At 33.5% G+C, this 13,866-nt stretch overlaps 1 protein-coding gene across 1 annotated transcript; it reads right to left on the bottom strand.

Moving 5' to 3' along the window:
* Positions 1-318: 318 nt before the first annotated feature.
* Positions 319-9,164, bottom strand: LOC147803459 (uncharacterized). Its single transcript, XM_087151154.1, has 2 exons — positions 4,897-9,164; positions 319-3,933 (listed from the first exon to the last, which is right to left on the bottom strand). The coding sequence occupies exon 1, from the start codon at positions 8,690-8,692 to the stop codon at positions 7,019-7,021; it is 1,674 nt and encodes a 557-aa protein (XP_087007280.1). The 5' UTR covers positions 8,693-9,164; the 3' UTR covers positions 319-3,933; positions 4,897-7,018.
* Positions 9,165-13,866: the final 4,702 nt, after the last annotated feature.

Below are 13,866 nucleotides of genomic sequence, written 5' to 3'. Positions count from 1 at the left end.
AAAGACGATGGTGGGTTCATCCCCTAATAGATGACCGGGTTCATTGTGACGCTATACCCAAAATTAAGGGAATACCCCAACAAGTTTTTCAACTACTTCCGTATGAGTATAAGTTCATTTGATGAACTATTATCTTTAGTCACTGATGACATATTACCTTGTGAATATGTTGTGAGGGATGCAATTTCACCAGAAGAAAAACTCGTTGTAACATTAAGGTATTTTATTACAATTCATATTATACGTTTAAATATAAGAATGACAACAATATTTTTTATTAAACCTCAATTAGGAAAAATTAGCCTAATTGACAAAGTAATGTTTTAGGAACAAATTTATTAATCGTAAATATCAGAAAAATCCGTGTTTGCTTGAGAAATGGTGCTGTCCGTTGGCGATAGTGCTGTTGATGCCACAGATGGTGTCGGGCTCATTGGTGCTGATTGGCTGCTGTAACCCATGAGTAATCCAGAGGAGGAACTTTCTTGAACCGGTTGAAATTGGTGCCTTTGAACATTGGATCCGTAATTCATTTGATTGAATGTCTGGGGTGGTGGGTACGATGAGTGATAACTCGGAGGCACTTGGGGAATTTGTGAGGGGTTATAGAATTCTTGGGCCCTCTGAATGACTTCTAATAACTGTATTTTTGGACGGAGCCGCCCATGTGGAGGTACTTTTTGGAGCTCAGTGTACAAAGACATACAAAATAGTTTGTCATCATCATCCTTATTTGAAACTTCTGCATGTCTTTGTTCCCTAAGAGCAACACTTTTGTTTAAAATATCAATGAATTGCTTGTCCACAGGGTTTATCTTAAACCTTTTGTTGCTATTGACGTTCTTATCAACAGCCCTTGTTTGGGGCTCATCTGAACGTGGCTGAGAATGCAGCAATTCTGTTTCATCATCCAATTCATTGCTGTTTTCTAGGCTATCAGTAACAGCTTTGTTAGTTACAATAGGTTGCAAGAACTGAAGGCGTTGAAAATATATGTATGGGTTAGACTTACTTGCCCCAGAACCAGATTTCAAAGTTTCTTGTTTCTTTAGCTCTCTAGAATAGTTGTCTCGAACATGTTTCCATTTTTTCTGCAACGTATTGCCTGAAAAAAAAATATATATATATCAACGCACATATTAGCGGTTATTTTTATTATAATCTACATTTTACTCCCTACAAAGCATAAAACTACAGATAGTTTGTACTTTTCCAGGTATTTGGCAACAGGAACATCCTTTGCTGACCTCCATTACACCTACAAGTTGGGAAAATCAACAATCGCTAATATAGTACGACAAGTATGCTCAGCTCTGTGGAGAGTTCTCAAACCTATATGCATGCCTCCTATCTCAGAAGTCAGATGGATAAAAATCAGCAATGAATTTTTTAAATATGCAAATTTCCCCCATGTCTTAGGATGTGTCGATGGTAAGCACATAAGGATTGTGCAACCCTCTGGAACTGGATCTCTTATCACAACTACAAACATTTTTTTTCAACTGTTCTTCTGGCAGTGTGTGATGCAAACTATTGCTTTCTTTATGTTAATGTAGGGTCTTATGGCAAAAGTAATTACTCCACAATTTTCCAAGAATCATTGTTTTACAAACACTTATCTGAAGAAACGTTAAACGTCCCAGCACCTAAACCAATAACAGCATTAGATAACACAAGTTTACCTTACGTATTTTTTGGGGATGATGCTTTTGGTCTATCTAAAAACATCATGTGTCCTTACGTAGGAAAGCAGCTTCCCCATGTTAAAAAAAATCTTTAACTATAGACTTTCAAGGGCTCTCCGCTACATAGAATGCACTTTTGGAATAATGGCTAACAAGTGGCGAGTATTCCATAGAGCTCTGAATGTTAACATCGATTTTGCTGAGTCAATTGTATTGGCGTGCTGCGTTCTACACAATTACGTTAGACGCAAAGATGGCTTCAGGGAGGAAGAAACTTATTATCAAGCACCATTTGAAAGTGTTGATGGCACATGGCAAGTTCCTCGGGCATGTAACTACGCAAGAACTGTGAAGGACAAGTTTACGCAGTACTTCGTTACGGACGGGAAACTCCCTTGGCAAGACCGCATGGTGTAAGCGTTTATGTGAAATATACACTGCTGATAACATTAGTGTATAAGATGTTGTGAACACAAAACACTGACTTATTTCATAAGTGCACTCTAGTGCATTTGTATTACAAATATGTGGTACTTGTATAAAGACATACTGCCTTAATTTTATTAATTTAACGTATTACAATTTGAATAAATGTATCATTAATTAATACTAATTATGCTTTGTATATTTACCTAAAAGTGTCTTCTCTTCCTTTGTCATGTTTTTTTCTGCAAACACATCCACAATCTCCTGCCAAGCAGACTTTTTCAAGACTCTATTTTTATAATCTGGACACTCCGTGTCCCAGATGCATCTTCTTTTTTCGACTTCATCAATAAACAATTCTGTGTCAAACGCTTCCGCATCCATTGTACATACACAAACAGATCAAAACAATGGTAAGATCACTCACAGATCACACAATTCACGTCAAAACCGAGCAAAAGCGCGCGCTCGACTGAGCACATGTGTACGTTCTAATGCCCAGTATAGTAACTCGAAGCGCGCTGCAAACGTAGCGGTTGAAGTGAAAACTACAAGCGTCGCGTTTTGGCGACGTTGATTCAAAGCGCGCGTTTGCATGTGTACGATCCCATTTGTTTCTATGTATTTGGCTAACGCGCGTTTTACAAACGAGCGCTCAACGCGGCGTCTAACGCCCTCATGTGTACAAGGCCTTACACCTGAGATTTGGTGATGCCACTGGTAAATATGTCAGCATCACCCTCTGAAAATTGAAGTGTGCTCGGTATGACAAAGTCAAAGGGCGAAATCGCTCTTAGAGGGGAAGCTGATGTTGATGGCACAGGTGTCTCCACCTCCATGTCATCAAGTTGAAACTGAAAGAAAAGGAAATATTTTTTATTAAACACAGTTAAACTACTCTTTCACGATTTTTGGTAAACTATTTTCTTAATGTAGGAGTTACAATTTATTTACAAAATGTAGTTAATATTTGACTACTTATAAGAGGCAAATTTTACTAGAAGATTTTATTTACACTGTTAAAAAAGAAATTGAAAACTGAGAGAAAACATTTAAGAAAAATTAATTTCAAAAAATAAATTTACTTATGGGCAAGAGACAGTGTAAAGAACTATCTGATCTCGTTAACATGAGAAAATATATTACTGTAAGCCATTTTTATACAATTGTTTTTCTTTTAACTTTCAAGTTGTGGTCTTTTTTAACAGAGTATGTTTAATTCAAGAAATATTAAGAAATCACACAATTATGTAACAATCCACATGGAGAATTGCAGAGTAAAATATGTTCATCTTCATAAAATTAGCATGCACTCCCTATTTTTTGTATTTAAAAACAAGACTATAAAGTAGCTATGGCTTACAATGCCTAAGTTAAATAAGATTAAACGCGCTCGATCACATACATTAAAATAACATCGGCTGCGTAACATTTGTAGTATAAATCACATAACATCTGTAAAAATCAGATAACATTTTATTACCATGAGATAATTTACAATAGAAAGAGCAGAAATCCTAATAAACGAACTTAATAAACTTATTAGCAGTCCACACAAATCATTCCATGTACGAAGTCATTTTTATGTAGGTAAGACATTTCTTGAAATACCACTAAAGACTGCATATTATTTGAAAGTGCAGTTAATTTATTTTATATTATTATTTCCAATTTAAAACAGGAAATTAGGCAAAAAAAAAAAAAAAAACTGTGAATGCAATATATTAACATCAACAGTTTATATTGCATGAAACTAAGGAAAATCAACTAATTACCTCAGGAAAGATTCTACTTTCACATACATTTCGAAGGCCATTTAACACTCCATCGGGCGCGTTGATCTGACAGATACAGGCGTGTCAATATCTCTGCTTTTGTCCCCTAAAACATTTTCTTACGACCTTGACCTTATCAGTATCTGTCCATCTGGCCCCCTGCTACTTTGGAATGCAGTAGTGACCAGTTCGGTGTAGGAGTATTTCCTGTTTCTAAGCTTGCTTGAAATTTTGTATCTGTTAGATACACGCGCCCGATAACGTTTGTCTCGTGAAGCTACATGGAAGTATCGAGATTCCCTGAGCGTTTTTGATTTATCTTTTTCCTACGATGAGTGCTAAACGCTTTTTAGATTTGAAAAATCAGAAAAACCTAGAGCTAGTTCATAGTATTCTATTTAGTGATGGAAATAAGGAATTAAATGCTGAAGAATTTGATGAAAGTGATGCTGACGAAGAAGATATTTTAGAAACACGTGAAGTTGATTGTCATTTCAGTAAAAGTGTTTATAATGACTCAGAACTCGATGATGATGTTAATAATGATGATTTTTATGTAGGAAAGGACAATAATACTTAAATGGGCAAAACAGATAGGAAGAAAAAATTTGACTTAAATTTAGAATCGGATTCAATTATAATAATTGATTTGTCACTTTTATATTATGTATTATTTGTGCATAACTGTCCTTTTTATACTTTTTCAACAGTTTAACATGTTTAATTAAATGTTTTTTACAGCATTTAACTTTTGTAATAGCGTTTGTGATTAGTAAATAAAAATTATTATTGAAAATATTAAAAAATATATAAAAATTAAATAAAAATTAAAAATATACATAAAAAACTAATAAAAGGTCCGGGTGTAAAAGCCTGGACCTAAAAAGAGTAAAAATAGGAGATTTAAGGTAATACATATTAACAGAAAACACACAAACAGAGATGTATCTGACAGATACATCGCGCCCGATGCCGTAAGTTTCGAGACGCGCCCGACGGAGTGTTAATACATCGCTCCCTATCAAGGCCAGAACCCTTTCATTAAGAGCACTGAGGGGCTTGACAGCTGGTCCTCCCCTGTTCCTCTGCTATATGTTTGAAATTTTAGGTAGCGCCTTTTTGCGTCTGCTTTCAACTGAGTCCATCACTATATAAAAAAAAAATTTCATATTAGACACAAAAATTGAATTATATCCTATTCTTAATAATGAGGACATTTAATTCTCCATTGAGACACTACATATATTACCAAGCAAATAAAATCTTTTAAAAATTTTGCCAGATTAAACTAAAATTTAAAATTTTTTGGGAACACAAAATCTCTATAAAAAGCTTTTTAGCAATAATTATAATTAAGACTTAAATACTGTAATATTAATTAACTCTTAAAAACTAGTTTCAACTCTTTTGTCCCCCATATATATTGGCAAAATTTGTTTGAAAAACGGGCTTTTTAAACAAATTTCTAAAATTACCAGCTAGGCTAATATTTAAATAAATCAAACTCAAAATTGAGATCACTTGAAAAGTACAGCTACTTATACACATCTGTTGCTTGCATTGAATGATTAACTTTAGTCAAACAGAAAATTTAAACTGTCTTTAAGATGTGACCAATTAAAAAAAAAAAATTATGAACGAGTGAGTCGGGTGCACAATCTGGATTTTATGTGATACCGATTTAAAAATACTGTTTGAAACTATGACACTAGTTAATTTTTGGTTGCACAGTCAAAAGGTGTATGCAAGAGTAAGCGAAAAAGCTATATAATATTTATTGCCATATATGTGTGAAGCAGCATTCTCAGCCTTTGTGTACTTAAAAAATAAGTATCGAAGCATATTTGGACTGATACCAAATTTGAAAATAAAATTAACATCATCATCATCTCCTAATTTGAAACTACTGTGATAACAAATATCATCCTTCAAACTAAGGTCAATATATGTGGATATAAAGTTTACTTTATTTACTTAAGTTTTAAATTACATTTTTTCTGTATATAACTATTCTGCATTTTTATTTTGCAAAAAGTAAACAAATAACTTTACTTTTAATAAAAAATAAAATTTGGGGTCCTGGTCCGGCCAACGCCCCAGTTGCTGCATTCCCCCTTACGAAGGGAAGCAGAGGCGCTCTGAAAAGAGCACCCCCGGGGTTGCTTGGAGAAACCGGATCCGAGTGTGTGTGTGATCATTGAAGATGCTCCTCCGCTCGCTTTTTCTCCCTCGACGGTGGTGGGGGGATGGGAAGCAGGGATTCCTCTCTTTCTCTCCATCATCTTCTTTCCTCCTCTCATCTGAAGCAGGGGCGGCGTTACTTCGAAGTCGGGCGAGGGCCATCTTCTTAGAGTTGCTGCTCCTCTTCATTATGAGGGCGTAATTGTCCTTCTTTTTCATCATCAATGGCAGCTCGAAAGTCGGATCAAGGATCCTAGTGGAGCTCAAAAATCTTCGGTCTGATCTCAGATAAACTGTAAGTCGTCGATGGTTTTGAGTTTTTATGTAAATACATATATCAAGACGGAAAAGAGTAAAAACTGCTAGCAATTAAAGTTCATTTTTAGCTTCTTTTATTCATGCCTAGTAAAATATCCATAACTACCAATTTTTTTTTTTAATTGATACAATATCTATATTTATTTGCTTCTTCCTCGAGAGAAATTAATAGTAGTGAAATGTTTATTGTGAAGAATGGATTTACTGCTCCAAAAAATTAACTGCTATTGGAATAATTCGGCTGCCAGACTAGTTTCTCAATGTAGAGTCGACTGGAAAACGGCTCCTATTGTTATCAGCCCACGCATGCGCCGTGTAAGGTTTTTGGCGATGAAAGTTTGGCGTCAAATTTTGGAGTTGGAATCTTGGCAAGCCATGCAAGTTGAAGTTTTTGATTTGTGGATTTAAGGAAATAAGCTTGTAACTATTATTTACTATCTTCCCTATCAATTACTTCATAATTTTTGTTTGAAAAACAGGAAAAAGTATTTTTTTAACAATATCATGAAATTTTAATAAAAAAATTGTATATTTTCAGTAATAGAAACACAAATATAAGAAATAAAAAAGAAAAACAATGTTATAAGAAATTTGCAAATTCAAACAACATTAAAAGGCAATTCATTCACTTGTTTAAAATTCCCCTCCTTTGTATGTTAAACCTTCTTTTTTTTCACATTTATTTGTTTTTGTCTTTTTTACGGCCCTCTTTTTTTTTCTCGCCATCTTAACAGCGGGTAAGGAAAAGCGCTTTGAGTGTTCGATTCGCTCTTTATCAAAATGCATGTATCTTTTCACAGTTTCTTCATTCAATTTAATGCCTAAATTTTCAAACACTGGCTTCAAACCTAAAATTCCAGAATTGAATAATAAAACAGCTATTTCCCCCCCCCCCAGTTCTAAAGTTTGCAATTCCACAAATGTACTTTTGGGTAGTATATTCCAAAGCAATCCATTGAAACTTTCATTTGCGTTCTGTGTGCGACCGTGCAAACATTTTGAAAGGAGCTCTTTGTCACAAAGATTCATGTATGCTGGCTTTACAATGTTTATGATTGAGCTCTGAAGACCAGAAGAAGTTTCAACAAATGGTAAACCATCGTGCAACGATTTCTTGTACTTGCACCAGCTGTTTGCTCCACTCGGACACTGTCCATGCATGAGCTTGTTTTTTGAAGAGCAACAGTGGAAAAAGGCTGCAATAACTGCTGATTGCATGCTTTGCAAATTTCCAACATTACTGCGTATGGCTATTCCATAGTAGTTCTGCAACTTGTCGATAAATTTGTCAGTCAGCTTACCCTTTCCACCCAATCCTTTTTTACTTTTTTTTAAATTTCTTAATCTATTTCCCACTCTCTTTTGAACATGTCCAATGCACTCATACTTTTTCACCGAGTTTTCACCATAAACATCTTTCACTGCAGAAAACGCTTTACAGTCTCCATCCCCAAAATACTCTGTATATTTTAGACCACGAGTTTTATGAGACCTGTTAAATATTCTTTCAACACCCACAACTTCCATACTTCCAGATGATCCTTTGTGGTTTACACACTGATGTTCTTTTTCTTGTTTTTTATTGCAAATCCGGCAGTACTGAGACATTAGTTCAATATCAACAACTTTTCCGGTATCTACAGCTATAACAGATACACAACCATTTAGAGATGTATGTCCACGTCGCTGCCACGTTCCATCCACAGACACTCCACAGCTATCAACTTGTTTCATAATCTTTATTTCGTTTGATGCATCTACCATATTTTTTTCACTTGCATCTATCACAGCTTTTAAAAGCTTACCTTCATTTTGCTTAAAAGCATTTTTAGTAACAAAAGGTAAGTTCAATGTGCAAAGCAGTTTCTTTCCAGCAGAATATCCTTTTCCAATTAGTCGAAGACCCAGGACTAATAGCTGGTTCAAATTATGCTGTTTATTCGATTTTGAGGTTGATGAGAATGCTTTAACAAATCCACACTTACAAGAAATTGAAAAATTTGAAGTAATTCCAAATCTTGAATCCTCTGTCATTTTTAACTCATTTCCAAAACAAGTTGGGCAGCACAAAATAGAAATGACAGATATCAGCAATGAAATATCAAAAATTCTATTACCCTCCAATAATTCAGCACTGCTGTCCACATTTTGCTGTCCATTTTCATTTTCAAGGCTTAATTTCAAAGCACTTGCAGTTTTTAATTCATCAGTGCTAGACAAATTATTACTGTTTGCATTAGCAGTAAAACGATTTCCATAGAAAGATCTTTTCTTAGATCTTTTTGATGCTGATCGTGATTTTACCATAGTAAGTTAAAATTAAATTGGTAAAATAAAATATATATATGAAAATTTACTGTGATACTGAATAATAAAATGAGAGAACCTAACAGACTATCACAAAATATCGCTAAAAGTAAACAAACTATCAAACTAAAAGAAGTTGCCATTCAATAAAATATTAAAACTTATAATTTTATTTTAAATACAATATATTTGTAATTATTTAAAAAAAATGTTTTTTGTACTGTTTTAATCAAAATAGAAAAAGAAACGTCAAAAAATGACATTATTTGTATTCAATTTGACATTTTGAGTTCACTTCCGGTGTTTCGGAATGTAACTTCCGGTTTCTAAATCGGCTATAACTTTGCTCAGAATTATCAAAAATTTAAAAGTAAAACCTTTTCGGATTCCTAAAAGTCTATATTTTTCAAAAATGCAATAAACAGAAAAACGATTTTTTTGTCAAAATCAGTCGTTTCAACGTAGGCAGATACCTTAAGCTATTTTTAAACAAATACTCTCGAACCCTTTCAATTATTTTTTAATAAAGTTAAGCTACTTGCAGTGAAGTGAATGCAATGAATTAGTTTGATTCGTTCTGTGTAACTTGTTGCACGTTTCAAACTTATTGAAATTATTTAATTTAATTATTTATAAAATTGTTAGTTATTTAATTTTTTTAAGTTGTGAATATGGATCAAATACCATGTTGTTTCTGCGAAACAAGTTTTTCTCAAAAAAAGAATTTCTACAGACATTTGCGAAATTCACATCAAGATGTGGAACTTTCGGATTTGAAAAAATTTGTGCACTTTTGTTCACACTGCAAACTCTATTTTAAATTTGATACTGAGTTATCAAATCACAGGGAAGAACTGCACAGTAGTGATAAAAAGGCATTCAAATCCTCATTAAAATGTGGTTTGTGTGATGAAGGTTTCCGATTCATCAAGTGTCTTATTGAACACATAGAAGTTCGCCATCAGGATTTTAGATTAGAGAAGCAAACTCTTGTCTTCAGCAAAGAAGAAGATTTTTTTAAATGGAAGAATGAAATAGAAAGCAGCACCCTTCCAGGCCTGGATCTTCTCTCTCATATGCAATGGTTTTGGGAGAAATTGCTAAACCTTTTATTTTTCGCGCTCAGCCACCAAAGATTTGAATGTGTTGGAACATCTGTTCTTCCTTTTGTCTTGCCGCAAACAATACACAAAGGTTATATATTTTACTTATAATACCCGTGGACAGTAAACATTTAATTGAAATATTTTGGAGCTGTATCACAAGTTCCGTCAACGAGTAGTTTCGCATTTGGTCAAGCATAGGAGATTTGAATGCATGAGAAAATCACTATGCCTTCATCTATCATATTTTTCAATGAAAATAATCCTTTGGCAACACTGATAATAGAGCGTTTGTGATATTGCTTCTAATTAATTTTTCATCGCCTCTTGTTGTAACTTCATCAGCACTTGTTAAAGTTTTCATAGCCGAAAATATTAAATTTTGCTTGCTTTTCGTGAAGTTTTTGTGTGTCCATTTTTTATCTGATTTGATAAAATCTTCCTCTCCAGCACACGCTCAGTCAGAGGATCATGGTTATGTTCTGTTGCATTCTGTATAACGTGGTGCCTTTTCCAAAATATAACTTTGCGTTACAATTATTATTCACGTAACGCATTGAGTTTTTCTTTTTGAGATTTATGTATATCGACGAACCTATAGCGATAATTTTGGTGCAGAATCAGCACTTTTCCATTTTCGCTTGAAATTTTTATCATATCTGCCTCCATTCTCGAAAGGTGTTCAACAAAAAAAAAAGAAAATTAAGGTATCCGACTACGTTCGAAGCACCTTTTTTTTAAATGTACCTTTTAAAATGAAATTTTTGGCCAATACAATATTTTTTAGTCCATTATAGTACAATTAACAATTCAAAGCAACCTAAGTTCAGTATTTTTTTAAAATATTGTCAATTTTAAGCAAAATTTTGCAAAAAATTTGTAATTGGGAAAAACGCTCTCGGTCAAATTATTTTCATCTTACATCAAAATTGTTGACATATATGTCTACTACAAACTATTAAGAGTGTAATGAACCGGAATCTAAGTGAAATATTTATAAATAAAAATTTAGGGAACTTTCGAAGTTTTCTGACACGATATTTACTAAAAATTATTCTGATTATATTGTTAAAATCATCATATAAAAAATTCTAATCAACACTGAAACATTTGTCCGGTTCATTACACTCATAGAGGTCTATAATTACTATGAAAAAAATTTCAGACATCTAATTACAAACCATTTTAAAAAATTCAAGTTTTCGTGACACTATTTTACTGAAAATTTCATTATGAGAAAAATGCATTTGAAAATTAGATATGTATATATAGCACTGTAAAATACACTTTCACATATCTGAAAACCCCCCAGATTCATACATTGGACCTTCTTTAAGTTCAGTATGAACAATTTTCTTTTTTCTTTTGGCCCGTAATATTTTCCGCTGTTTTAATGCATGTAAGTTTGAGTGCCGCTTTGAATCTGTGATGCGGTTTTCATCCAGGCCCTGGCATCCTACTTGGGTATAAGAGTTTGGGAATAATCCAAGTTCATCTAATATTGATGCAACACCTTTAAATCCATCATTGAATAAAATGGCAGATATATTGGCACCCAAACGAAGAGTTTGAAGCTCAACGAATGTCGATTTTGGAATTATGTTCCACAAGACACCGTTGAAGCTTTCATTAGCGTTCTGAGTTTTTCCGTGCAGACACTTTTTCAGTAGTGTTCGATTGCACAGTTCCATATAAACAGGCTTAACAACTTTAACTATATCACGAGGAAGACCTTTTGACTTTTCTGCATAATCATTGCCAGAAAATTTACCTCGTTGAAATTTGCACCAACTATTACTTCCAACGGGGCACTGTCCATGTGTTGGATATTGAGCATTAGATATGCAGTGAAAAAACGCTGCAATTACTGCTGATTGCATATTTTCAAGGTTTCCCACATTACTACGGATTGCAATTCCGTAGTAATTTTGTAGTTTGTCTATGAATGCATCCGTCAATTTTCCCTTTCCACCTAAACCTTTCTGTTTACTTTTCAATTTGCGTAAACGAGACCCAACTCTCTTTTGGATATGTCCTATACACTCCAATTTATTTACAGAATTTTTTCCGTAAATGTCTCGCACACTGTCAAAAGCTTTTGAGTCACCGTCCCCATAGTAATCCGTGTACTTCAAACCGCGAATTTTTTTTGATCTTTCGAAGATGCGGTAGACTCCAACAGGCTCCATGGCTCCTGCAGACCCACTGTGGTTTGCACAAACATGATCAGAAGAATTTTTTATGATACTACAAAATCTACAATATTGGGACAGTACTTCCATGTCCAATATTTTGCCAGTATCCACAGAAATCGCAGTCACACAGCCATTTAAAGAAGAAAATCCTCTCCGCTGCCAAGTCCCATCAACAGAGACTCCACACTCTTTTATTATAGATGAACTGTCATTTTTGATTCTTGAAACTTCTTTAGCAGCTGTTATCATACATTTCTCAGCAACAGTTGTTGCGGCCTTTAGTAGTTTCTCTTCATGTTTTCGAAATGCACTCTTAGAGAGAAATGATGGAAAATTCAAAATGGTACATAGTTTTTTACCAGCAGAAAATCCAGCCCCAATTAGCCGTAGACCTAGCACGAATTTCGAATTTATTTCGTTGAGCTTATTATTCTTTCTCGAAGTACAAAAATCCTTCATGAAAGAGCAGTTTTTGCATTTCAGGGTGAAATTCGAAGAGAGTCCAAATCTTGAATTTTCCTCAAGGAAAAGGTTACTAGAAGAACATATTGGACAAAGTAAAATAGAAAATACTTGAATCAATATACTAATATCAATAATTCTATTTCCCGAAATTTCATCATCTAGTATCAATTTTTTGCAATCTTCAACACAAAGTTCTTGCTTATTATGCAATTTTAGTTCACTAGCAGTTTTTTCAGCTTTCACATCTTCTGAAAGTTTCAGCTTCGACGTATTTTGATTACCGTGAAATTTACGTTTTCGCGGCTTGTAACTTCTTTCTTTACCCATACTAAAACAAATATCAATTCATAAATCAGATATAAACTTTATAAAATGTAAGAACTCAATTCTAATTCAAAAAATATATTTGAAAACACGGGGAAAAAGCAAAGACAAAATAAACAAAGTTTCACCAGAATGTCACCAGATTTGGAGTCTTATGCTTTAATAAAACTGTGCTTATAGCTTTCTTATACTAACTAATTGAGGTTTACCATCTAGAACTTAAAGTATTTAAAAACACAACCGATATTGATTAAAATGAAGCTGGAAATATGAGAAATATCAAGCTTTCGGTTTCGTTTTCTTCACTTCCGGTAGCTTCAGATGACTATCACCCTTCTTTAAAACCTTCATAACTTTTTAAATATTTGACGCAGAGAAAAAATAAGAACAGTTTTAGAAACGTATAACTGTAGGCTATATTTTAAGACAATAAAAAAAAATTGTGTCATTTTGTCGAAAATTGCCTTTTCAACGTAGTCGGATACCTTAAGCCAGCAAAACCACTGATGGAAATGGCTCGTTTCCTTTTCAAATCCGTTCCAAATTTAGGATATGATAATTGGACCCATTTACTGAGTCTTACCAAATGACTAATACACTATTCGTGAAGAAGGGAAACTTCCCATACTATATCAATGCTGAATCATAACGATCTTTCCTCTCACCTTTGGCGCTGAACGTGTTATGCAGGAAAGCTATTTATAATCGAAATCAATTTTGCTTTTAAATTTTCGTCAGTTCACAAATTTAGCAGGATTATAGTTAATTTTAAAGTAGTAAATATTTATTTAACGAAAATCATTTTTATTAAAAAACTAAAATTCATTCGCCCCTTGAAAAAAAACTTTGTCGATTTGTTATTTTCTCCATGTGTGTATATATATGAAAGCTGTTTTTAAAAAAAAAATTAAGAAATAAACGAGTCATTTGTTGCAGAATTTGTTTTATCTTACTTATCTAAAAAAAAATTTTTTGGCATTATATTTTAAGAATATACTTTTCAATAAAATAAAAATCTCCCAAATAAAGCTGCATACATTTTATACAATAAATAAACATTTGAATAAGTTTATGAAATAACATAAAA

The sequence above is a fragment of the Parasteatoda tepidariorum genome, chromosome 9 (genome assembly GCF_982258835.1).
Source record: "Parasteatoda tepidariorum strain Cologne lab strain chromosome 9, Ptep-v5.0, whole genome shotgun sequence".
Taxonomy (NCBI): domain Eukaryota; kingdom Metazoa; phylum Arthropoda; class Arachnida; order Araneae; family Theridiidae; genus Parasteatoda; species Parasteatoda tepidariorum.
Note: the sequence above shows the minus strand (reverse complement) of the source record. Positions and strands in the feature narration are given on the sequence as shown.

Excerpts from the sequence above, each read along its gene's own strand:
- LOC147803459 (XM_087151154.1), bottom strand. The coding sequence starts at position 8,692 with ATGGTAAAATCACGATCAGCATCAAAAAGATCTAAGAAAAGATCTTTC.